This window comes from Tauraco erythrolophus, chromosome 1 (genome assembly GCF_009769465.1).
Source record: "Tauraco erythrolophus isolate bTauEry1 chromosome 1, bTauEry1.pri, whole genome shotgun sequence".
Taxonomy (NCBI): domain Eukaryota; kingdom Metazoa; phylum Chordata; class Aves; order Musophagiformes; family Musophagidae; genus Tauraco; species Tauraco erythrolophus.
The window spans coordinates 13,236,411-13,264,123 of record NC_141465.1 but is presented as its reverse complement, the minus strand read 5'-3'; the positions used below and the strand labels follow the sequence as shown (position 1 = coordinate 13,264,123).

The window sequence follows — 27,713 nt, the reverse complement described above, 5'->3', positions numbered from 1 at the left end:
GCAGCAAAGCTGAAGTACAGGGTGGGAGTCCTCTCACTTAAGTTTTGATATCTACAGTGGAGACACAGCTGACAATCCCCCTTTATAGGCAATGGAAAGAAGCAGACGCTTGCTGGGGGTCAATTCCAAACTATTTCAGACATCTGAAATTGCCTTCTGTCCCAGCATTAGCTAGGGAATCATTAGGGCAAAGAGGATACAGACTGCGAACTTAACATCTTAACAGTCACAACTATAATGTTTCACAAGAAAAAGGAACAGGGCACATAAGCATCTACAGTACCCTCTGTTGTCCTGCAAAGGAAGAGAAATTGTTAAATAGTCCCAGAGAGTGTTAAGAAGCACCACAACTGCATGTGAGACTGCAGAGCAAACTTCTTCCACTCCCAGTGCTTCTGTATTAGGGGAATATAATGCCTTCTGAGCCCAAGTTAGTATCACCTTAACGCTGGTCAGTCATGCAGAACATCTTTGTCAGTCCCATGAGAGATTCTGCTGTCATTTTAAACACCCACAAAACTCAGCTTACATCCTGTCGGTAGCTGCAGGCAGTTTCGAAAGCTTCATACGATGGCAAAAAGAAATCCCAGAAACCAAACGATACAGCATTGGGAATCTCCCTGCCAGCCCCCAGGGGACAAGTAGAAGTACTGAGGTATAAGATTACGACATAATAGCACACCTTATAGGAAGCTAAATGCAATCCTATACAACATGTACTGTCTACACAGTACAAACAAACCGTGATCCGCTCTCCTTTCGAGCCCCACCTGGGGTCTTGGTTACAAGAGCATTTCGGGTACCCACAAGCTCCCATCCCAACGGTGTTTACAGAGTTCCCTGTGTGCTTCAGGTCAGAAAGTGCAGATGCTTCAGTCGCTGCACTAAATGGTCAGACTTTAGGGTCAGTTCTTTGTTCAGTACACTTGCAGAACTAAAACAATATACTAGTATAGTCAGAGTTCAATTACTCTGAATTTGCAGCATCAATACTTATTTTGGAAGTCTACTATATATTTAAAGATCTAGATGGATCCTCACTCATACAAGCAGCTGCGTTTTTGCGCAGCTGGTACAGAATTCTCATGAAGCTACGTTTGTTAGCTGGAGTCCTCGAGACATTATGAAAAGTTTTCATTGGTAATTGAAATTATATTATGGCAACTGTACTGCACTCAAAACCAAAACTCTTAACTATTAACATGACTACTAAAAAAAAAAAAAATCAGTACCAGCTGGGGACACTACTGGATGTTACAGGCCTTCCTAACCAATAAACCAAATGGTAAGAACAAGATTTAAAAAAATTTGTCACGTTCTTCATAATATTACTGCAACTAGTAAGAAATATTCAGTGGGTATGTAATGAATGAATGTAATGAATTCAAATACATATTTTAAAAAAGATGGACTGAGCAATGCATAACCCTACCATCAATTTTAAGTTCCTTATCAGTTGTTGGAAAGCAGAAACGTCATGAAATGAAATGGAATTGTTTGGGTGGTTTTTGTACTCAATGGTTCTTCTGCTTCTCTGCAATAACCATCCTACATATGCCCCTGCCTGGGCCTCTCCTAACAACAAATATTCAGAACACAAAGTCATTTTTCTGGCTTCCTCTGAAACTTCGAAGTCAAACCATATGTAGATTTGAGCAGCAATTGGAGAGGCATACCTGTTCTTAAATTCCAAATATCTGGGGTTACCCTAAGATGACTAACATAATGCTTATAATGGCTCCAGATAACACAACTTATTGTACAGAAGCCTCTTTAGAGTATTGCACGTTCATTTAAAATTCCGTAGACTCTCAAAATATGGCAAACTGGAAAAGTCTACTCCTGTATATTTAATTTCCTGAAAGACTTTTCAGCACATCAAGCAACGGGACTGCGGAAGCATTCAATTTAATTTTCATGGTAAGTGTAATAAATTATATTCTTGTATGAAGCTTACAAGAAATCATTCTGTCTTTGGGGAAGTATGTAATATTTAAAAATAAAGTATGTGGAGCCATTATTTTGTGTACTAGGAGCCTGATGATCTTCCATTTTTTCCTCTTGCTTATCCATATCTCTCCCTTGGTCTGTTATGCTCATTTCTGCCTTACCTGGCATTAGGACTGAACACTATAGAGAAGGGACTGCACGAGCTCTAAGTGTACATGTAAAACACCTGACGAAATGGAAGTGTTTCATTTAGGACTCCCTTCATGTTCATAACTCAGCTAAGGCTGATAGGAAAATAGAGGGATGCATGTGTCCTAGTAGTGATCCTGCAACCTACCTGCATAATAAGTAAAAGTTCTCTTGTTTCTGTCAAAAACAAACCATCGTTTTTTCCATGTTTTAATTTTTCCTCCCATTTTAATCAGAAAGCCTCGGCAGGTCTTCTCCGTGAGGGAGACATGGTAACAAGTCTCTATGTTGTGACCAGCTGTTTCGATGTGACTTCGTAGGTCAAAGTCTTCCTTTCTAATGGGCAAATAGCGAGTCAAGGGACGAGCCTACAGTAAAGAAAATAAAATTGTGTTATTTTTGACAGAAGCCTTAACTTCTCCTTCACTCTTTCTGCTGCATGGACAAAACTGCAAACTGCCCATTATTTTATTTAAGAGAAAAATCCTTAGAACTTGTAACTTCACAAAGTGTTGGATAACTTTATAAAAGCCAGAAGAGAGCATAGGAGTTTCTTTAAGCCATCAGTTGATAAGCTGGTAAAACAGGGGCCACAGCATAGAAAAGTTGTTGTAGAATTAAAACATTAATTGAATGTAAAGGTGTGCTGCTGCTTTAAATGAAGTGTAAGAACTTCATTTGCATGATGTTAAGCAAACCCTTTATTTCTCTGGGCTAGATCCTCACTACACATCTCACGCACTAATATTTTACTGCTACAGGTATTTTCATGCGAGGTAGGATATAAATAATAACATGCTATCACAGGAAAAATTAATAATGAGAGTGAACTGTAATCACTAGTTAGTTTCACAGAGATTGATGTGAACAAAATATAATTATTTTCTTCTGGACTGATTAAATGTGGTTTCTAGTTCCCAGTGGGGAATACGGAATGGAGAGCGGAAGCGCACCCCTCTGCAAGAGGCAGCAAAGCAGCGCAGGAAACGGTGCCTCATTCTCGATTGAAGTTCAAGACTCTGCATCAAGCCTGGACAGTATCCATTCGGAGAACAAGCAGGAGGAGGTAGTGATTTGGGACCTCTGCCAGCTGAGGGAATATGCTTGTTTTCTGTGCCTGAAGGGTCTATGCAGAACTACCACCCCCCATTTTAAACGCAGAAGACAAGTCTCCCAAGGCTTCTGCTCAGTCAAGGCAGACAGAGGCTACAGCACGGGCGATTCAGAACAGAAGGTGAGCTGAGGTGTTTGAATGACCTATGAAAGGAGCATCTCTCTCCCCTGACTCCAGGGAAGTCAGTGACCTGGAGAATCTCATCTGCCCCTGTTCCATGCCTAAAGTTAGCCTGTTAAATCCCACTGTGAGTCACAAACCAGAGGGACTTTCCTTCACTGCATTCTCAAGAACCTCTTGCCGCAACGGGAGCGTGTTGCCTGCAAGAGCTCTTAGCACCCTTCTAAAATTATGCAGTCCTGTATGATACGAGCTGGCACCAGCTTTGGCAAGTGCAAAGGGGAAGTTCCTTGCCTAGTTTACATTTCTAAGTGTCAGGAAGTGCTGAAAAGAAATTAAAAATTGGGTCTCACTGCACAAAGGAAAGAAAAAAGACAGAAAAAAAATCGTATTTTTGACAGATACATTTTGTCTTCCTGCCAGTCCAGTCTTCAGCCTCTCTGCCAAGTCTGCCAACTAGCAGTAACTGATAGGAAGCTCAAGATACCTCTAAATTCTAACAAGAGGCAAGAAGATGTAGGAGGTAACTCTGTTTTTATTAAATAATGTTTCTCATATTGTATAGTCCCATTAACTTTAAAAAAAAAACACCATTTCCTCTCTACAGCAGATGTGGAGCTAGAAAAGCTTCATCTTTTTTTTCAGTCAAATAACTGCAAGCAACAATTTGCATTCCAAGATATTTTATGTATCAAAAGAAAGTAAAAGCACCAATGGTTTATAAAATTAACACACTCACAAATTTCTGTTGTTCAGGCTAAAAAATTCTGCTTTGCCCATATTCAGTAACAAACCTTAGAGGATTAATAATTATACTTTAGATGTAAGATGCTAAATAGATACCTATGCTATTATTTAACTTTAAATGAATACTCAGACATCTGTCTAAGGCTCCAAGAGCCCGAACACTTTTAGCAGCACAGTTACACCTCAGAAATACTAAATCCATCTATTCAACTGAACACAGTTCTGTTGATCATTGGCAGAAATACACTTAGTCCCTTTTGTATATCAAGGGGAAGTCTTCCACTTAAAACCATTTCATGTCAACATATCTCACCTGTGCTCTTTGTTTTTCACGTATTTTGACTTCCTTTTCAATTAATTTTTGCCGCTGGCTAGTTTCCTCTTCCAATCTTTTCTCTAGTTGCTCTCTGCGGCGCTTCTCTTCTTCTAGAGCTCGTTTTTTAGCTTCCATCTCCCGTTCCTGAATATCACAGCACATGCAGAACTTCAATTATATGTGAAACTATAGTTGGTAATGTAATTTCTAAGCTAGGACTAAATCCCTTTTTGCCTCTTAAGCAGGCAGAAATATAAATCCAGCAAAGCAGACTGAGAATTGGAATCAGAATTGCAAATACTACCACTCTAGAAATGAAGGTGGTTCTTCAGCAGCTCTCCTAGCAGGTGTAGGAGCAATGCTGGCCCAGCTTCTGAGGGGATTCTGCCATCAACTCACCCATTGAGATAGCAGCTATTGCATATAGACTCAAAGATGAAGTATGAGGGTGAAACTAGTCCAAACTAAGGGGGTGGAGGCAATTTTTTAAGTGTGTATTAGGTGCAAAATACTTGGTGTCCAATGTTGCGTTTAGGAGGATATTATCTAACATGTTCACTCTTAGTTTTACTCATAAAATTATGCTTACCCTGGTCTCAAGCAGCCTAGTCTTTTCAGCATGCGCTTGTTTCAAAAGTCTCTCCATCTCTTCTATTCTTGCAACATTTGAAGTGCTAGCACTGCACAAAAAATAATCAGTTATTTAAAAGAATACTTGGCATTTAAAGACATTTTACAGTTCAATATTAGACAGTTTAAGAATGGAGTTGATATTGTTCTGATCCAATTCAGTGCAATAGGCACTAACAAAAAGCGATGTATAAAGTATATGGTACACTCTCAGTGTGTACGTTCCCCACGTAGAGTTGTGAGAAAGGCAGACTCAAGTGCCTAAAAACACATCCTGTCAATCCCCTAAGATCTGTAATCTTCTCCCAGATAACAGAATATGGATGGAGGTGGTTACCATGTCTTAACAGAACACACTACTGATCCTCAGAGCTGGCATTAGTAGCCATCTGAGCATACCAGTCTTTCGAGCTGTAGACTATCTCTGTTTTGTGTCTCACTGAGCTCATCATCATCAAAAAATGCTCAATAGAATAGGGAGGATTAAGAGGTATGCATAAAGGCCATTCAGTGACAGCGTCAGGAAGGATCTACTAGTTAAAGCAAGCAGCAACCCAAAGAAACAAGGGTAATCACGAAGAGTGCTAGATCGTGGCCCAGCACAACAGAGCTATCCCCTTTGCTTGTCCCTTTTTCTTTTGTTTCTTTTCTCTAATACGATTTCTTTTTATCTTTACATCTCAGCCGTTTCAACTGTGGCATTTCCATGGCACACCCTCTGTTTTATTTTTTATCTTATGCTGTTCGAGAACAACAGTTGATGTTAAATATCACTGTATTACCATTAATAATGCCATTAGACTAAAGCACAAAGTGAGGAAATAGAATGGATTTGAATGTTTAGGGCAGAGAGAAACTCAACTTGGGATTGTACTGAAAACACTGTCTGACTGCCCAAGTGGAAGTGGGCACCAGATGGCAGATGTGTTCATGCTACTCAATAGCACACAGACCACCTGTGAAGGGACACAGGTAGAATGGAAGTAGTCCAAGTATGTGTCTTGGACAAGGAAAAGAAAAAAGTAAGAGCAACGTCCTTTGCTTTCTGAGCACACCTCTTGCACTTATGTCTGTAAGACCACGATTTTCGTCAGAAGTGGGACAGTCTGCAGAAGACATTTCTGTGTGTGATACTGGGAATATTTTTCATGAGAGGATAAAATACAATATAAAAGTAACATGCTTTGTTTAACCCAAGCTTGCAGGAAAGGTATAATCCATCTGAAATCTATCTGAACTCTAAACGCTTATTGTCTCTGGAAAAAATGAGGCCGCTGACTTAGATGCCTAAGCCCAGTTTGGCCAAAGCATGTTTCATTGATGGGCCAAAAGAATCTGGGGCCATAAATTAAAAGTAATTTGAGCAACCTGGAAAATAGTTAACTGCAGTAGGTTTTCCCGTATTAAACTGATGAACACATCAGCTTAGTTAAATTCTTTCATCCTTGATTTGCTTATCGTGCGCACAGAAAACAATGCATCGCAGATCACAATCTCTGAAACTTTGGTCACGCAAAATAACTTGCTAATGAACCTTGGAACAACTAGTGTTTGGTGAGTTGATGAATGACTACAGCTGTTCTGTTTCTTCTGTACTTTGAGCACAGACACATTTTATGTGTTTCCAGCAAAAAAAAAGTCTCTCACCTTACACAAGGTAAAATATCTTAAATATTTTAAATATGTCAGAAAAAAGCATCGTAACTTCTTTTCCTTTGAAGTCTGATATGGCTAGAAAAGATTCTCAAACACCATCTAAACCAATTTGAATTGATTTTGCTTAAGGGAAGTTTTATCAAGGAAAATGAACTGCCTATTTTCCAAGTTTTATCAACAAAACCAGCTCATGCTCTTTTCTTCCCTCACCAAAGTTTGCCTTGTAAGAAAGTGAAAGATCTACTGTAATGGGTCTTTTTCTGATTTTTGGATTGGTTTAGGGTTTGGATTTTGTTTTTTAGTTTTGGTTGGTTTTGGGTTTTTTTTGTCCTGGCATTGGCTGGAAGCTGCAGAAGAGTCACAAGGGCAAACAGCACCAGTGACTCCCAACAGCCATCAGGGCTCCCCCACCCTGAGCTGGAGATTCCACTTACGAGATGGCCTCAAGGTAGCTCAGACATATGACATCTTCCTCCAAAATGGTCAGAGCAGCAAGTCAAAGAGAGACAGATTTCATACGACTGCCATGTTAGATCACTGCAGAGAGAAGAGTTAATTCCCAGCCTGTCTCCAGCTATCAGAAACTTGCCAACTGTGTATCTACTTAAAACAGAAATCCTCAAAACCTGAGTCCTAATGTTTTTACTTGAAAAAAAAAAACACAACAAAACCAACCAACCAGCCAAAAAAACCCCAAAACCCAGCCATCAGAATGAGTGCCCCTGGTATTTTTCTGAAACCCTTAACATTACAGTGATAAAGACTACAGAGGAAGTCAGTGGGCTGATACCCTGTTACAGGAAACAGATGCTGAATAAAACACACAACGTGATAGCCAAAAAAGCTGTCCTTGCGTTCACAAGGGATTCTTAATCCCATGACAACATTGTACTTCATTATCAGCCTCCACTAATGCTTGTGAAACTGCTGGGGCAGGACTGTGAGCCGAAATGAAAGCCCTATCATTGAAACCAGACTGTCAGAAGAAAATTGTTTGCACATGATTTTGAGACTCAGCTGGACTTTTCTTTCAGCACAGATTGTTGATGTTCCTTTTATCTGAGCAGTGATGTCTGAGCTGACAGCCTCTGAGGATGAGAAAAGCAGCCAAGGGTTCTAAGCCTTTCAGTGTCATCTCTTTGTTTTTACTGAGCCAGAAAAGGGAGAGGAAAGGGCAAAAAAAAGACGGAGGAGCCCTAAGTGTTTTGGCATAAGACTCTAGTAAGTTAACATGCTGGACTTGCAGAACAAGTGTACTTCATTGCCAGCTGATGCCTTTGAGAAATTTCCTATCACAGGAAATTCCTTCCCTGTAGTGACCAGGGAAGGAAGCTCTGGTATTACCCACTCGGAAAAGAGCATCGACAACTTCATAATTTCAGTTCAGGACTGACACTGATTTCTCTGTGGCCTTAAACATTATCACTTAGCCTCTCCATATTTTTATTTTCCATCTTTAAGTAAACAGGTGAGATGATAGTTAAACCTGATTATGAAGGGCTACACAAATACTAAATATTATGCCTGTCTAATGATCTTCTATTTTCTTAACCACTTAGCAGCATTGATGTTACCATAGCATCAACAGGTACATATTCTCTTTTCTTGTTATAACCCTATGACCATTATAACATCAGAAAGAAAGATGATTTACCTGGAAATGTTATCTGGTGAGCATGCTGATATGCTTGTCTCCATACTGTCAGAACTGTCCAAGCTTAATGTATCAAAGGCATGGTCCTTGTAGCTACGATCTGGGTAATGGAAACTGTTCAAATACACATTCGATTCGGATGCCGTCCTGCTGTAGAATTCGGGAGACTTCTGCCTCTGGCTATCACAGATACGCTGATGGTTATACCCTACAGAGTACGGAGGAAACATATACTTTACACGGACATTTCGTGACCTGCACATAAGGTGTTAGCAGCACAAGCATTTTGAACATCACCTCAGGCTTAACTGCACTGCAACCAAGGCACTGCAATATTATGGTTAATTTCACAAGTTAATCATAACTGAAATAAAGCCTTTAAATACCTGTTTTATCTATGATGGACAAAATATATGCAGATTAGTATGGCTGACTTTTGAGTATATATTCTCGTATGAGTATTATGAAAATTTACTTTGAATGAATGAAATTTTCATTTTAAAAAGAATATTAGGCTTAATCTGGATAGTAATGCAGCTAAATTCAGGGATCTAGAAGAACTGACAGTGATTAAATTAAAGGAAGAGAAAAAGTAGTCCCGATATTCAAGGGCTTTGAGTACTTGTTTACTTGATTTTACTGAATGTGGATTACTTTTTCTTTGTTTGGGGAACTTTGCCTTCTGGTAACTGCATGTTGGGCTTTTAGTTTCAGCTGAACTGATAAAGGCTACTTGTCACATCATCATAGTTGCTAGTGTAGAGGTACTTTCCTGGAGTTTTGAAACTGTAGTTCACTCTGTGTAATTGAAGCAGATCCCTATAGCTAAATAACCATAAAGAAGCAAAAGGTTTATGCAACATTTAAGTTCTTTTTATAACTTGGTGCACTGTTATTTTTGCACAAACTCATCCTTTCTGAAAAGCCATCCTTCTTGAGCACTGGGAACTTTGCCTATGTCTCCTTTAAAAAAATATTTCTTCAGAATTATTTTTATCTCATGTCCCCATTGCTCTTTGTAAATAATGCAGCAGTATTTATACAGCCTTACAGAGAGGTGGTTGAGCTCGCCTGATGAAGAAGAGAGTATAATGACAGTTGTCATTTTAACTGCTGAAGTTATTTTACAGTGCCCTTTTGAGGTTTGTTTAATCTATGTGATTACAAATGCAACTGCACTCCTCATCTTTTCCTTCAGTCAATGCAAGAGAGACTTTCTCACACTTCTGATAATCAAGTTTACAATACTCTCTGCACATTCCTAACCGAAAATCTGAGCTGGTGGCAAAGCTGGAGATTAGGAAGGATTGTTAAAACTACATGAAAACCTCCCATTCGTACAGGAAGGCAGCCACTGGCATTCCACATAATTAAGATAAAAAGGCACAGGAAAAATGCAGACAAATATACAAATGCAGCAAAGTCCAGATAAAAATTTTTACTAGACACCATTAAAACACTGATGTTAGGAAAACATGCTTAAAGTGGGAATATTTTCCTGCCTTATTCTCATTTTCTGTCTGCACATTCAAGGTTACTGTCTGGTATTTTTTGCCATGCCAGAGCGGGGAGAGTCCCAGTTCAGGGAGCCAACAACTGCAGCTCTACCTTGGAAAGGCTATAAAATTCTCCAAAAGGTCTCTGAAAAGCATGACTGAACCTGAATAATTAAAGCATATTATTAAGGAAATCATGCCCTACAAGCATTTCCAAGGCAGATCGTTTCCTTTTTCCTCCTCCCTTCCCTCTGTACCATACAAAGGTTTCTCAAACACAATTAAAGCTGGTTTCTAAGGAGCTAGGAGGACTTCACTTGCCATTTGAAAGAACGCTAAATTTCAATAAAAGTTCAATTGCACCAATTAGTAAAAGAGACAAAAAGGACACAAATGCACCTCAGCAGTCAGAGATAATAGCATCACACACAGGTGTTACTGATTCACACGTGCAGTTCGTTTTTTTCCCCATTGTTATGGCAAATGCTGCTGTTATTGCAGACAAGCAATTACCTTTCATACTCGAACCTTTGGAATGACTAACTGCTCCTGTGAAATGGTTATCAATTATTCATTATGGAAAGAGAGAAGAAAATAAATTACTGAAAGAGCTTTGTTCAAATGCATATTTTTCCACTAAGCTCTTTGCAAAACCTTGCCTACTCAGAAATCTTAATTCCACATCTTATTTTCACTGAAAAATAAATCCATCTAAAAGGCACAGAGAAACATGGCAGTTCTACAAACGCTCTCCTAAAGGAAAGTCAACTTTCCATGAAGATAAAGAAGCCATTTTTAAGCAAAACATTATCAGTTAAATTTACGCAATCATGCAAACGTAACTAAGCACTGCAAGAAATACACAGTTGTTAGGTCACGAAATTGATGCCTTCACAGAAACAAAGCATAACGTGATGTTCTGGTCTTCCACTCGCGCCGTAAGCAACAGGCAGTTCACAGCTCAGGATCGGCTGCGTTCCAACACCGAGAACTCACAACCAGCCTGCCTCCACTACAGCCCCGCTCACACACCGCGCAGGTAAGGTACAACCTGCTGCTTAAGGAAATTTTAACTGCTCAGGAGCCTGTTCACAGAACATGCACTTAAAAATATTAGACTCCTTGTAAGATCCAGCACTTCACTAGATGTTTCCCACAAGCCAAGACTTTTATCAGCCAAATCTAAGCTGATACAAGAGCTAAAATGCTGCGTGTTGCATTGGTTTGCATTCTGTGAAGTAAAACAGTAAACACTGTGAACAGCCATACTGTTAAGCAAAGTATTGCAAATATCCATAAAGCCATATCATTTAAAAAAAAATATTTCCAAAGGAGTTATCGCAGAATCACAAAACTAAGATATACCACTGCAAAATTAAGGTGAGGTCAGAGCTATAAGTGAAAGCTGTTACTGAAGGTGGCACTGTCAAGTATGTTAAAAAAACCCCCAGTATTTAATAAAAAAAAATCACAATACATTTTCTTTTATTTCTATTCTTTCTTTTTTTTTTTTTATTTTAAAGATTGACATTAACATGTCAAGATATATTTTTTTGTATGGAAACATGCCAAAGTAGGAAGCCCAAGTCTGTCTACCTTGTCATTGTCACCCACAGATCTGCAAAGACTTCTAAATTTTCTCCTCTAATTGTATGGCTATCAGCAAAGAAGCAAAAAATTAGGCCTGCATGAAGCTGTAGCTCTGCAGATATTAGCATTAATCAGAAGTTTTGTTGTGACAGGTTATTTGACAGCAGGAAAAAAAGAATTTTTGAAGTGCTATCATTATTTAACAACTATTTTAAAGTTTTCCAAGATGTTGTGAACTACTTGACAGTGCTGATGCAATCGGTACTTCTGCCAAAACACGACAATGATAGACACAGCCAGGTAAAGGGATGTTTTCATACCTTTTCTGGCTTTTCCTTAGATCAGTAAGAGAAAGAGTGAAAAAAAAAAAGCAAACTGGTTTGAAAAGCTTAGATAATTTGTTTGTGCATATATACCTTGCCCTCAATATAGTGTTTTTCTGTAGAGCTTAGAAAGAATACAAATAATCATCTTGCTGGCACCTAAATTTGCTGTCTCAATAGCTTTGTTCCCAGTGCTGTGTCTGGTCTTACATCTTAACTCCCAGCTGCCCATTCCCACTTCCCTTCTGGAGTCCATCTTGCGATCAACGGGACTGAACTGGCTAACCCTCCCTCCTCCATCCTGCCTGTCCTTCCACAGGCTTCTGGCACCCAGCACCCCACGGGAGCTTCCTGAGGCCAAGTTTCAACCTGCACAGTGAGATCTGTAGATTGTACCGAATAGCAGCTTAATTCTATTTTTTTTTTGGTTTGCTTACAAAGGCATGTACACAGAAGGTGCAATTTATAAATACAGTCCTTCAAAAATACCTCATGAGTGGCTGCTAAGAAACAGCTTTTTCCACTAGTGATTTATAGCAAAGATGCGTCCTCTTAAACATTTTATCAGTTGCTCTTAACTCAGGCTATGATTACTGACATGAATGTTTCTTTCAAGAAAAATTCTTGAACACACAGGACTGACTAAACACAGTTTTGGTAATCCTGGAATAAAAACTATTTAGTACTTAAAAATCTATGAAAATATCTCCTACTGGATGCAGCCTAAAATTTATTCATAGACATTACTTGTTCCTGCATAAAGAAAATGAGGTTGAAATCCATGTTCAAACTCAAGTGGCTGTTCTTCATTCCCTGCCTTCATTTTTAACTTGGCATTTTTCATCTCAGACTTTTATGTTTCCCCTATTGGACTAAAATAAGAAAAACTGGAGAAAGCATATTAGAGAAAATTCATTTTAGACCATTACTACTTTAGTGATAATTCTCAGATAATATCTGAGCCCAGCTGCCACTTTCTCCAGGCACCCTTGAGTATACTTGTTTTCAGATCTATACGAACATGCCAAAACATCTGTTCTAGAAGTTTGCTCAATGCTTTCAAGCCCTGAGGAACGCAGTAAGCTACTAACACCGCTTCAGGAGCGCATCATCCTCTTTGTAGAGCAGTTTGTGGGACACTGCGTAACAGCCAGTGCTCCAAACTGAGCGGATGAAGCAGCATTTCTCACGTGAGACCCTGGCTCTGCGCTGAGCCGAGCACACCCAGCTCCAGTGCACTTGGTGCACCTGTGTGCTCCAGGTACCAGTGACCCGAGACCCCCACGTCGTCTGCAATACATCACCTTGAACACAGAAACCTGACAGAGTGGAAAACCTGTCAAGTAGGAAGAGAAACGCAAGGAAAGCAAAGCAGTGGCTCAGTGCACATGACAAGTCAAGAAGACTTTTTGTCTATTCATCACCTATTTTCGGTGAACAGCTATTTCTGGAGTGGGAAGAGAAGTGAGCATGTATATATCAGTATAAGCAGCACCTATACATTTGCAGAGTTCCACTGATTTGGTAGAGAATCTTACTCCTCCAAAATATTCACTTAGTCTGAAAAGGCAAACCTGATGTACCTCAAGAATGTTTTTGTAAGAAATACAGAGTATTTATTATATAAAAAACATTTATCGCAAAGTGATGGAATAAAAGACCATTGCAAAGGATGTCCACTGACATGACATTTGGCTTGGTTTTCAATGATGCACTTAAGGATGTCTGCTGAAATTAATCTTAGTTACATGGACTCAAGTCCCGCTGATTTTAGTGGAAGCCATATAAGATTTCAGAATTTTAACTGACAATAGCATTCCATTTCAGTTGTACTGTGTGACATGCTTAAATACACCCTGTTCAAAACATTTCACGAACCTCACTGTCCCACAGAAATGCACCTTCTTTACTCATGACATTGAAGAAAAGCTTGGTTTTCCTCCGTGTGCTGAGCATGGCTATGAGGTGCTAGGGGAAAACAGACATCACACCAAATTGAACCGAGTCCCTTCCCTGCCCGTACCATGACACTCATTAAGGCTCTGCCTGTAAGGCTGAATGAAAGGTGCCTGAGGACTGTTTCTCTGGCCCTTCTGTACAGCTGCACAGAAACACTCTAGGATTGGACTCTAGCCACCTGACCTGGACATCTCCGTCCTTGCGGAGTTCTGCACTGCAGTGCAGAAAGAGCCCTTCAAAAATTTTCGTAGTGTGTCACCAAGACGAAGGAGCTTTCCCCAACCTAGAAACACAGCACTGAAAACAAGAGAAAGTGGTTATGCTCTTCAAGCTCCTCCAACAGCAATAAATTCAGGGAGTTCCGTGTTGAACACAAAGGGAATAAACCCTTCTTTAACTACTAAGAGAGGCAGCCAAGCCACAAACAATCCCTGTGTTTCTTTATCCTTTGTGTTTTGACTCTGTCTCTTACTTTGCAAAACCTACGACAGTTCAAGTAAAGCACCTGTCAGCAGCAGTTTGCCTTTGGCAAAGTTGATGTTTCAGAAAAAGACATCTAGAACCGTTGTCTTTCCTCGTACAAATTAATCCCTTAGGGCTCTCTTTATAATTTAGTATTTCCATTCAAACTGTTGGATCTTTCAAAAAATAACGGTCAACTGGTACGGCAGGCAGTACAGCACACAATTCCTCACGGCATACGGCAAGTATTGTGCCAAGTGCCTTAACGAATACATCTCTGTCATTCTCTCCTGCCTCTCTTCTTTGTCAGGACATAATTCAGTTTTGGTTTGTGAGGTTTCTTTCTTTCTCACTCTTAGGATGAGAAAACTGACTCTATGCTTAGAATTGTCTTAGTTCACGGTGACAAAAAATTAAACATTAAAACTGAGAGATTTATGTTTAAAACTCTTATCTTCGCTTGTATTAGATTTGGTAACTTTGTAATTGTGTTTTAGGTCACACACTAATGCTCTTTTGCAACCATTTTATAGAAATATTTCCAATTTTAAACACTTGATCTCTTGTTAAAGTTTAGCCCAAACATCCTTTCTGATTTTCAAACCAAAACAAAGTGTTTTTTGCACAACGATGACGAGTCTGAACATACTTGCAAGCTATTTGACCCTTGCACACACATTACATCAAAGAAGCCTTCCACGCTGAGTGTGAAACTCCTTTTGTATCACATCTGAAATACTTCAAGATAAGTTAGCCACAACACAGTAGGCTTGTGGGAGGCCTGCTGCATAACTAAAGCTCAAAACCAACAAATCGCAACTGGATCAGCTCTATAAAGTGAATGTAGTAAGTTGTGACCCTTTCTCAGCAAGCTTGTTCCGTCCCTGTACTGAGTCATCTTGGTGCGTATGGCTGACCTCAGTCATCCTCTTTGACCTTTAACAGCTGCCAGCTCTGACAAGTCCTGTAACAACAGGATGGATCCCATCTCAGCTCAGGTTTAGTCAGTGCAATTCTACATGAGGACCTCCTGCACTTATAGTGATAATGATGCAGACGCCGGAAAGAAAATAAACTGACAGATGGCACTGAGGACCAACTCCATTTGAAGATGGGACACTCATGAATAATGCATCTCCTTAAAGCAGAAATTAAGTGTATCGACTCAAGTCAACAAACAACAGACACAAAACCCCATAGCCTACAAGATCAGGTGTCAAAGATGTAACTTTCTTTTGGATCTCAAATTGCCATGTCCCTAGTGCAAAAATTCAGCTATCTATCCATGATAAAACACCTCTCTCCTTTCCTATTTTGTAGCCAAAATATTTGAGACCACTTGCAATACTGCAGTTACAGATTCTCAAAGGCGTCTCTGTCTGAGGAATTTGTCCATGCAAAAATATATGCCTGTGAAAAACAATTTTTAAGATCACAACATGAAAAATAATTATTTTAAAAAAAGGAAGACAAAAGAAAGCTATATGTAATATGTTGCCTCAAAATCACTCACAGAAATTACCCAGTTAACCCAACGTGTATTTTTCAATATGTTCTTGTTTACTGGATTATATTTGGTGACCATGTGCTTCAAAACTACATGTGCACCTATGTCATAATCTTAACATCTTACTTTGCTGATATCTGAAAACTAAATTTAGAGCTTGCTTTTTTCACCAAGAAGTGAACTTTTATTTTACAGTCCTCTTGATTATAGCAACACCAGTTTCAGGCTTATTTCCTGAAAAACTGAACACTGACTTTAAACACAAGTGAATCCAATAAAAAAAGTCTTACCTTTGTGCATCCTTCTGGACTCTGACTCTTTGGTCATGGTTGCCAGGCAGTGAGGAAGCACGCTGCCACAGCTGTTGCTCTGTCCTAATGGTAAATGTCCCTGCAGGAAATTTTGTAAATATGTGCTTAAAACTACACTTCAAGGCTTTTTTTTTTGTATCAGCAACTAATGGTAAAATGACTTGCTTTGTCATGAGTATTGACATCATGTCATATCGATCAACCATGGATATTTAAGTTGTGCACAGTCTCTATTAGGCCAAAACGTTTTCAAAGTAGTATCTCCGCCTTTCTGCTGCTTGTCGATTTACCACGTCACAAATAAAGAGTATTTTCACTTTATGCATAACCTTATCTCTACCATTTAGAGGCCTGAGGTAGGAAGGAAAACAACCTGTTGTGTCTCTATTGTCTCAATTTAAACTAGCCAGAACCTGTTGTGTCTCTATTGTCTCAATTTAAACTAGCCAGAAAACACATTCCTTGAGATCATAATCATGCATTTGTGATTAAAGTACTACAGCATGGCATTTCCACAGGTCAGAATAAAGGCTGGAAGTACGGATGGCTTCACGTATATTCCCATATGTTAATAAACCTGAAGTTCTTTCAAAGTCAATTTCCAATGTGAATTTTGGGGGATTACATACTGCTTACCGTGCTACCCAACCTTATCTCTAACATAACATAGGATTTTTTATATAGACACTGTAAGGCTACTAGTAGCCTGCAACTACGTACTTTAGATGCAACGCTTCGTCCGAGCGTAGAGCTGCTGAAGTGGGGTGATACAGACGGGGCCGTTTTCTTGCGAGGTAAAGTATCACTCATGTACATGCACTCCCTGTGCTGCTTCTTGCGCTCCTCCAGATTTCTGAAATGCTTCAAATGTAATTTGTTACAGTTTTGACAAAATGAATTGACCCGCTGGCTCAGTTATGCACTATACGGAATATACTGAAGGTGATAGTCTGGGAACTTCCCTGGAAAGAACGAAATCTAAAATACAGAGTACCTCCTGCTTTACAATGCGTTCCAGGATTTCTACAAATAGCACATTAAAATCATGCTGATTAAGAAAATACATTAAATTCACTTACACATTTTGTGTATATGTCTCCATACCTATATTTTTTTAAAAAAAAACCCTCAAATCTAATGTACAAGTGGAATCCAATGACAAACATTTATTTATAAGTTATTCTAATGAATTGGTGGCTTAAAACCAATGCAGCTTTTGAGAGGCATTGTTCACATGTATATGAAAAATTAATTCTGGGTTTCAAATGTAGCCACTTGTACTTTATTGCTGCAAGTCTTCTGACAGTTACAGTGGCTCCTAAATATTAGTATGTGCCTCTGGATTGTTTATATAAGGAGAATCTTTGTTCAGTAACATTCTGTAATGCATTGTGTTGATTTTTAAATGAGCAGTGCCTGTAAGTGCGACACTGCAAGCACCATCAACTTATGATCTATCGTATCACTCCAAAAACTTCCCATGTAAATCAACTTCATGGCCACCATAACAAAAAACAAGCAAACAAAATAATCCCAAGTTATCAGCTTTGAATCTGTTACCTGTTGTTGCCTGCGGTGTTTCTTAGCTGGCAGAGGTGGAGGTGTATCAGATAAAGGAATAGGATCTACATGAGTAGCCATGACCTCAGGCCAATGGACTGATGGAAGTTGAGCAATAGAGCGAGGAGAAAGAGAGTGAGGAAACACAAATCCAGAACAGAGAGGTGATCTTAGCTTTATAGAAAAAAGAGAAATTACACACAGAGTTTTCTTTTTGGAATTGCTCAAAAGATACGGCACATACAAGCTGCAGTTTTAGCACTGTGTTTGTTGGAGCATTTAGCAGGAAAGGAGATGTGTTCTATTGCAACTCTCACGGCATACTGCACTACCAGAAGCAGCACAGAAATGCCAAATTCTAAAGCAGTTGCTGCCTTATTGCAACACAAAGTTAGGTGGCTTTACATTCATAAGGTTATTCCACTCCTTTAAAAGGGGATTTATTCAAAATTTGCTACGGTCATTACAAAGGCCAAAACATCACACAGAATGAGGAAAAGAGAGAGTAAGCTAGAAAACAGAGACTGGACAGACTCCGTGGAACAGCTAAGATAAGTAGAAGCTACCCATCTCCCACAAATATTCAAGATACACTGCTATCACCTCGCAGGGAAAAGAAAAAAAAAGAAGCTACAACACATACCAAATGAACACCTAAGCACCATTGATCAAGTAATCATTCAGCGTGTCCACAGACCGTTTACCAAAGGTGCGTTACATTAGAGTGTCTGACAGGCAAAGATTGTCACTTATCACTGCTTGGGTCATAAGCATTCAGGTTTTTGGCCTTCACAGTCCCATTTACATCATCAAAGACACTACAACTGGAGCAGTCCTTCAGCTCCACTATTAAACTGTTACCTGACTCGGTAACTGGCAGATGGCAGTTTGCCTTAGGGTCAATTTGTTACATGTTGAATTACAAAAAAAGAAAAAAAAGAAAAAAAAAGGCAAAAAAAAAGGCAGTCATGAAAGAACAATGCAAACAAAGGAAAATGTCTCTCAAACAAACCTCTTTATTTTGTGGCTGGCTCATCAGCACAGCCGTGGAAGGCTCAGTGGCAACTGCTTCAGCATCTGTGGGGGGCTGAGTGGAAGGGGATATATTCGTGGAATTGCCATACAGCTCACTAATTTCACTTACACTGATATAGCCCTAAAAGGAGGAATTCAGAAGTTAAAAGGAGCAAAAGCCAAAAGACGTGCAAGAGTATTAATGTATCCAGTACGATGAAAGTTAGTTTAGAGTGATACAGCCAAATATTTGTTATCATTGAAATACTTCATCATAAATAAAATAAAATTATCATCAAGCTTTTCAAATGTTGAATACTTGGATTCTGAAAATTGTTCTTCATTTAATTCCAAAAACATTTGTGTAATCAAAAAGCAAATGTACATTAAGTGACCAAAAGACTTTACTAACATGTAAACATGCTTGAGAAATTACGTAGCTCTTTCCTGGGAAAACAGATTGGGAGAAAAAGAAGAACAAATCTCATTCATGTATCTTTTTATTTCTTAATATTTTTTTTGTCCATGTTTAAATGAAATAACTTACCCTGATTTGTTCCTTGCCTACATATTAAGTTAGTTTGAGTAAACTAAATGACTAACAGAACTGGGAAGAACTTACGTAAAGACAAGCCATTGCTAACTCTATAAATTATGCTGATAGAACACCTTCCATTTGCGTTGTCTGGAAGTCGCTTCTAACTTCTAGGTGTTACCAGGACACCCGTCAAGATGCTGTCAGCGTTATCCCCATAGCCATCCCATAGCCACTACAATTTACCTTTTTTTCTTTTTTTTTTTAAACAATCGTAGAGGAGGTGACAGACTGAGGAAAGGCACAGATATCAGTGTGCTTCTGCCTGCAGAGAAGATTTATGCAGGCAGATTTGACAGATTTGACATATAATGGCAGAATACAATTATTGCATGTGTTTTGGTATTAACTGAACAAACGTTATTTAAAAAATAAAATATGGATTCTAATCCAGACTGTAAAAAGTTAACTGTCCTAACTTCTTAACCATAGAAAACAAGGCTATACAAAAGCATAAATCACTGTTGAAGCAATGTCATATGAATGAGATAGAAATATGCTTGTTTTTTAAATCAAGATGGTAAACTTGCTTTTGAATTGAGGAGGTGTCGAAGGGGCTATGTTTCCATTACTGTGCCAGCACACTGACATGCTCTTATGTATACTGCAGCAATTCAGCACGAGAAGCCACAGGCTGCTATGGTATTTCTTCTTCTTAAAAACGCATAAATTTAGCAATGATCATAGAAGGTAAGTTGAAGAAAATACCAACCATACTATCTATTAGCACAATTTTCAATGTATTTTATCAGTTATTTCAAGCAGATACCCAAGTCTGGAAAATTAAGTATCATACTTGAACATAGCACCCTAGAAATATGAGGCAAATCTTAACTCTGATATTATTTGATGAATTATTAAATGAGAAGGAGACTGGGTAAGATACTAGAGTTTACCTCTCAAAACACATGGCCATATTACAGTAAAATAGAGCCCAGTATGAATAAACTAGAACTTGCTTAACCATCTTGTAGTAGCAGTAGATCAGTAACCAAAACTTGGCGAGTCTATGAGGGCGACATTGTATTCATTTTTATAGAGGATAAAAGCACTTTCATAATTATATGAAAAACATTCAGTTCAGACTCACAACCCCAATGGGGATTCACCACGGGGTTAAAAAAAAAAAAGCAAACAACAAATGACTGTGCTGTGCATTAGCTCAGGCCCCCATTACATTAGATTAAATAAATGGTTTCAAGTCAGGTTAGGCGCCCAAGTCATTCTGTCAACGCTGAACTTCTAAACAGCACTGATTTTCCTCGCTTATTTAAGTACTGGGATAAGCATCCTGCCTCTTTACGTGAGGTCGCATTACTCGATTGCTGTGCGTGCAGGGAGCAGGCTTCACGATGGATGGAAGAGAGTGACAAATGTGTGGAGCGGCTGGGAAACGTTGGACCACAGACTCGATGGATATGTGAACAACCACGTGGTGAAATTAACTTCTGTGTGCAGGCAGTCTGTTTAAGCCTGCGTACTGTTTGGTGCCTCATTTTTAATGGTGCCAGAACAGCCAGAGAAAAATTAAACTGGACTGAGACAAACATAACATCTGACAAGGAAAGGCATTTCTTTTACAGGACAGAGCCTACAGGGACACTGAGTGTGAAAGAGATAACCCATGCTGTTCCTTCTCTCATTTGCCTTGGAGTAAGCCCTAACTGACTTCCCTGCAGCGAAAAGAATGACCCTGCTGAATAATCCATTGCAATAAAGAGTGCGTCAGGCTCACTTAATGTAGTTGCATTTTGAAATACCTGTGATTAAACAAACGATTATGTGGATATGAAGATAAAAATCAGAGATAGTACCCCCTCTCTATTGAGAGAATGAACAGATCATTTCAAAAATTAAAAAAAAGCCGCTTAGACTTGCCAGGTGTCCTGGCTGGAGGTCAGATGTCCAGGTCACAACACAGCCTAGGACACAAAGTCTAAGCATCTGCAACACGGCTTGCAGTGAGGAAGGGTGCTCAATCCCACTGGCATGTGGCTGGAGGCCACCCAGGTTCACCAGGAACCTGGAGGCCAAATAAGCCACATCACATTTCCCAGGTGCTGAAAGGACACGTGGTTGCTTTAGACTTCAAGAGCCCGACTTCCCGCAGTGACACGTTCATCATTAGATGTGGCACACCTTGTTCAGGGCTTTGATATACGCAGATCCAGCAAGTCCAGTCAGACCTCTTAAGCAGAAGTTAATGAAGCAGCCATAGATACCTCTCAGCGTATTTTAAATGCTAGATTTTCCACTTCTCCAATTATAACTTCATGTTTACCTGCAATTTGCAGATTCCTCAAGTCAGGAAGATAAATCTGGGGAGTTAATGCTAATATTGTACGTGCTGTCTGAACCTTTGCAATGGGCTGTGGCTTACCTTACGCTGACCTTGCTCACGGACCTTGAGGCTTAAGGCAGCACCCTCAAAGCTATGAAGTCTTGACAGCTGCAGGTAAGCTCTGGATCTCATTGTGCATTGCCCAAACTCACTCATTTTTTTTCAGCAAAAATATATTTGACACCTTTGCTCTAACTATTCGAAACAGTTAAATAAATAACTCAATAGGTATCTTACAACCACAACAGCTTGAAGTCTTCAATTCAATGCTTTTTAAAAAGATCAAAATGTACACTTGTTATGCTTTTCAGCAGAGCCTTAGAATAAAGGGAGAGGAGGCAATGATAAAATCTACAGTGCAAAAATGAGACCGAACTGTATTCGTACTTGAACAGAGTTATTCCTGGATCTCATTCTTCTTCACTTCAATGAGGTTTAATTGTCTATTTTGAGAAAATTAGACACCCCCTCCCCCCCACACATAAAAATGATCATTTTTCCAGAGCAAGAGATTAAGGCAATACCAGTCACGTCTGGGAAAATGTCAAGAGAAGCTATTTTTGCTCACCCATGCATTTGGACTTCCACGAATAGCTTTAGAGAGTAATTTCATCACATCGCAAAAAAAATTATATGAATAGGACTTCACTAAATACTAAAGTGCTTTTGTATGAAGTGTTATTAAAAGTTACTTATGGTAAAGTCAAAAGCAGTGAATCTCTTTACCTCTTTTAGACTATTGGGACTGACAGGAAATCCCTTTCCTCCAGAAAGCGTGGAATATTTCTTTTCCAGATTACAAAGATTCTCTTTTTCCTGTTAAAACCAGACATTTTACATTAAATACCAACAGCCACGTAACAAAAATAAATGCTAGCCATTTTCTTAACCATGTAAAGAACCACGCTGGGATAGAAGGCTAGAAACTGCACAGCAGAACTTCAACTTCATCCGTTTATAGCAGAACTAAACAAAAAACGGAGGAACGGAATGAAAAGCTATTGAAAGATTGTATTTAATCAGCCAAAACAAATAGGTCTTCCTTCAGCATTTTGAAAATGTTGATTCTGCTCTAATGAACGAAACACGATTTCTCTCATGATTAAAAGCAAAATACAAAACTGATGCTAAGGGTCCATGTCAGTTTCTTAATAACCAGATATCAGCTGAGGTTAAGCAGCTCATCTCCAGGCCTAGTATGGGCTATTACAAGCCAAAAATCTGAGCACTCTGTGCACAGTTCCAGCAGCCACACAGGGAGCACAGGCTTCTGGCTTTGGCACCCAGGTGGGTGCCTCTGGTTGAGTCCTCTGGAAGGGGCCACCTCTAAAACCCTCTTGAGTATCAAATGCCACTAGCGTTTCCTCTTAGGAAATCTGCTGATTAAATACAAAAAATTTCTTTTTCTTTTTGAAAAGTTTAATGGATACAAACGATGTCTATCACATTATTATCTACTTGCTGAATTCTGCACAACTGATGCTTTTCTTGTGCTCTGCGTTCTTTTTCCTATGAAACGCTCTGTTAATACACGCTAAAAATACTTGAAAGACAATAAATACTTACCCTTTGCAGCATCATTATTAAGTTGTTTTTCTCCTTTACAAAATGATCTTGCTCTCTTTGTGCTTGTTGGACAATATGATTGGCTTGTTTTTTGAGAGCAGAAATCTTTTCCTAATGTGAAAAGAAAATAATCACAATTCACGTGTTTTATTTTCAAAGCACACGACAACCTGCAGCCAAGATCCTATTTATGAGAGTTCAGTCATTCATATGAGCGAAGCAGTAGGAGAAGTAGTTTTTACAAGACAGCTCACTGCTCTGGAGGAGATAATTAAATAAGATTTAGACAGTAAAGAGATAATGTATTCAAGAGACAAAACGAAAGAACAATTGCACATATTCTTTGATAATATGGTGATTAGAATCCATATACTGAACAGAACTGGTTTAGAATCATAGAATGGTTAGGGCTGGAAGGGACCTTCAAAGGTCATCTAGTCCAACCCCCCTGCAAGGAACAGGGATATCTCCAACTAGATCAGGTTGCTCAGGGCCTTGTCCAACCTGGCCTTGAACGTCTCCAGGGATGGAGCATCCACCACCTCTCTGTTTAGAGATGCAACTTCTGATCTCTGAAAAAATGGTATTTCGTTGGTTGAGGTAGGACCTTCACACTGATTTTAAAAATTAAGGCATTTTCTTAATTTGGTGTTCTATTATTATTTTAACAAAATCATTTAACATCAACATCAATCATGAGCATAAAATAACTGTAGTTTTGTCCAGAGTGTACAAATCTCCTTTCTCGAAGAGGACACAACAACGCTTTAGTACTTTTTGTAGCAAATTAGTTTAATTTTCATACGCAAATACGCAAATGGGGCATGGAATTTTATTGATGTATTTCCTTTTGGAGAAGTGCATGATTTGATTTGTGTGGGATGTTACTGGGCCACCATCTTTGCTCTGCTTCAAAGCTTTTTCAAAGAGGAAAGTTTTGCATTATTTCTTACAGATGGGCAGGTTGTAGGTCCACTTCATCTCCTTTATGCTCAACAACAAAGAACAAGTGAATCGTGTTAGCGCTTTTACCTTTCTACTGACAATGCTGCGCTGATATTCAGCTACTTCACGCAGGAGCTGTTGTGTGAGGTTTTCCTTCTCTTCATCTAACCTGCTTTCATGTTCAAGCTGCTGAAATTCCAAATCTTCAAAATGTTTGCTTTCTATGTCCAAAAGATCAGCATCCTTAAGAAAAAAAAAAAAAAGAAGAAAAAAGAACAGTAATCATGCTTTCACTGATACCAGAGTAGAGATACTTACAAACAAACACAAAAATCAGTCTAAAATGGTATTTATGTATCTCATACAACATGTTCAAACAGGAGCTCAATGCTTTTAATGACCTACTGTCATAACAAGAGAGCAAATAGGCCTAATCATTATTTTGATGTTGTTTTCTCCATTGCTCCTACTGTGTCCCCCCCTAGCTGAGAAAGACAAAGCACCTGCACGGTGAGGGAGCTATTTTGCAGTGTTCAGAGCAAGCTGGAGCCTCCTAAGCACCAAGCATGCCCCGGCTGGGCAGATCGCTCTTCTGTAGCCTAGCTGTGACACCACCAAAGCCTGAACCCATTTGGTGAGGTTATACGTGTCAAAGTGGGCGAGCATCTGCTTACCAACCAAAAAGGACAGAAAGTATCATCCCCATAACGCTGGAGAACTGCACACCGAATTAACTGATGATGGGAACACATGCTCAAACGGAGGAGTCTGAACCGCAGTTAGAATTTCTTCAGGTGTAGCCCAAGTACCAGCACTGGTTTTATTAACAGTCAAACAGTCAGATAAGACAAAAGATATGCAGAGTTGCGTGCCATCAGAACGCTGCCATCACCTCAGCAGTGATGTCCAACTATGCAAGTTTCTCAGCCAGAGGCTGATGGTGGACCACCGAGTTGAAGGTGACAATTGCTCCCTGTGTGAACACGCAACTAAGGACTCTAGTCATCCACGTTAGCCAGGACGTGTATTACTTCAGAAAAGGTATCAGCCCACTTTCATGCATTCCCCTGGACAAACACCAGGTTTTGCCAGGAAAAAGAAGTTGAATGCTGCAGAAAAGACTCAAGAAACAAGAACATACCTGCCTTCTGCTTAGGGATGACAAGATAAAACTTACGGTGCTTTTGAGCAAAAGAACTGAATGCTAATCTATCTCCTGCATCCGCTGTGTATTCATAACATGAATTCCTATTTACAAGTTCCACACTTCTGAAGAAAAGGGTGTTTTTAATAATCACAGTATTATTAGATGCGAAGGCTCTCTAAAATAGACACATTGTACACAACTTGTTACGTGAGAAAACCTAGGTCCTGTGAGAAATTTCTCATTTTAGAGAAATGCAAACTTACTCCTTTTCTTATTTTGACCTAAGGCAAAGGTTAGTGATCGAGATAAGCAAGTAGGTCTCCATAAAGGCATAGGGATGGGGTCAGGAAGGCCAAGGCGTGGATGGAATTGAACTTGGCAAGGGATGCAAAGAATAATAAGAAGAGCTTCTACAGATACGTCAGCCAGAAAAGGAAGGTCAAAGAAAGTGCACTCTCCCTGATGAGCAAGACTGGCAAACTGATAACAACAGACGATGAGAGGGCTGAGGTATTCAACAACATTTTTGCCTCAGTGAAGACAACCTCTGGCAACCTCTCTTCCCACACCTCCTGAGTGGATGGACTGCAAGGTAGGGACTGGGGGGAGCAAAATCTCTCCCTGTGCAAGAGAAGATCAGGTTCATGACCACCTGAGGAACCAGAACATACATAAGTCTATGGGACCTGATGAGATGCATCCCAGAGTCCTGAGGGAATTGGCTGATGTAGTTGCCAAGCCACTGCCCATGGTATTTGAAAAGCCATGGCAGGTGGGTGAAGTCCCTGGTGACCAGAAAAAGGGAAATATTGCACCTATTTTTAAAAAGGGTAGAAAGGAGGACCCTGGAAACTATAGACCCGTCAGCCTCACCTCTGTGCCTGAGAAGGTCGTGGAACAGATCCTCCTAGAGGATAGGGAGGTGATTTGAGACAACCAGCATGGCTTCACCAAGGGCAAGTCCTGCCTGACCAACCTAGTGGCCTTCTATGACAGAGTGACTACATCAGCAGATAAGGGACTATCTGACTTCTGTAAGGTCTTTGACATGGTCCCCCACAACATCCTTCTCTCTAAATTAGAGAGATATGGATTTGATGGGTGGACTATTTGGTGGATGAGGAATTGGTTGGATGGTCACATCCAGAGGGTGGTGGTCAACAGCTCAATGTCCAGATGGAGATCAGGACAAGTGGTGTCCTTCAGGGGTCTATACTGGGACAAGTACTGTTTAATATCATCAGTGACATAGACAGTGGGATCGAGTGCACCCTCAGCAAGTTTGCAGACGACACCAAGCTGAGTGGTGCAGTTGACACATCTGAGGGAAGGGATGCCATCCAGAGGGACCTGGACAAGCTCAAGAAGTGGGCCCATGAGAACCTCATGAGGTTCACCAAGGCCAAGCGCAAGGTCCTGCACATGGGTTGGGGCAACCCCCAATATCAATACAGGCTGGGGGATGACGGGATTGAGAGCAGCCCTGCGGAGAAGGACTTGAGGATACTGGCAGATGAAAAGCTGGACATGAGCCAGCAACGTCCACTCGCAGCCCAGAAAGCCAACCGTATCCTGGAGCGCATCCAAAGAAGTGTGGCCAGCAGGTCGAGGGAGGTGATTCTGCCCCTCCGCTCTCATGAGACCCCACCTGGAACACGGCATTCAGCTCTGGAGTCCCCAGCACAGGAAAGACATTGATCTGTTGAAGTGGGCCCAGAGAAGGGCCACAAAAACGATCGGAGGGCTGGAACACCTCTCCTATGAAGACAGGCTAAGATTGTTGGGGCTGTTTGGCCTGGAGAAGGCTTTGGGGAGACCTTATTGCGGCCTTTCAGAACTTAAAGGAGGTCTGTGTAAGAAAGATAGGGACAAACTTTTTAGCAGTGTCTGCTGTGATAGCACGAGGGGTAATGATTTTAAACTAAAGAGGGCAGATTCAGAGTAGATATAATGAAGAAATTTTTTACAATGAGGGTGGTAAAATACTGGAACAAGTTGCCCAGAGAGGTGGTAGATGCCCCATCCCTGGAAACATTCAACATCAGGTTGGATGGGGTTCTAAGCAACCTGATCTAATGGAAGATGTCCCTGCTCACAGCAGGGGATTAGATTAGATGACCTTTAAAGATCCCTTCCAATCCAAACTATTCTGTGATTCTGTGATCTTCCCATTATTTTCCAAAGATGTGCCCTTCACTTGTAGGAGATAGTTAAGAGATCAACAGCAAAGGTGTGGGCTAAAAATTACAAGAAAGCAGTTACCTACAATACAGAAATGCTTCATTCCAACCAGTCATCCATCTTTAGCATTCAAAACAAACAGAAGGGCTTTGCCTGGACCATGAAAGTCAATAAATTCAGCCTATTTCATACTGCATTAATTGCTACTGAGGCAGAACAGACTTCAGAAAAGGCAACCGATAGCCAGAAAGGCAACTGGTAGCCAGCTGAGCTCAGAAAACGCTATATTCTTTGTGAGACGTGCTATGGAACAAGTTTCACCATATTCTGTTTCACTGTG

The 27,713-nt window shown here is 40.0% G+C and overlaps 1 protein-coding gene across 4 annotated transcripts in view; it reads right to left on the bottom strand.

The window, feature by feature from the left end:
- PHLDB2 (pleckstrin homology like domain family B member 2) overlaps positions 1-27,713 on the bottom strand; it is a 60,099-nt gene that overhangs the window by 1,770 nt on the left and 30,616 nt on the right. For 2 of the 4 annotated variants that reach the window (XM_086627639.1, XM_086627556.1), the window contains exons 7-17: positions 24,133-24,288; positions 23,101-23,211; positions 22,261-22,350; positions 18,597-18,740; positions 17,585-17,758; positions 16,745-16,885; positions 16,004-16,103; positions 8,377-8,584; positions 5,026-5,116; positions 4,434-4,580; positions 2,288-2,507 (exon numbers count right to left, since the gene is read on the bottom strand). In XM_086627639.1, coding sequence (XP_086483765.1) covers positions 2,288-2,507; positions 4,434-4,580; positions 5,026-5,116; positions 8,377-8,584; positions 16,004-16,103; positions 16,745-16,885; positions 17,585-17,758; positions 18,597-18,740; positions 22,261-22,350; positions 23,101-23,211; positions 24,133-24,288 — 1,582 coding nt within the window. The remainder of the gene's footprint in view (positions 1-2,287; positions 2,508-4,433; positions 4,581-5,025; positions 5,117-8,376; positions 8,585-16,003; positions 16,104-16,744; positions 16,886-17,584; positions 17,759-18,596; positions 18,741-22,260; positions 22,351-23,100; positions 23,212-24,132; positions 24,289-27,713) is intronic. The other 2 variants (XM_086627717.1, XM_086627795.1) reach the window with 1 other exon arrangement.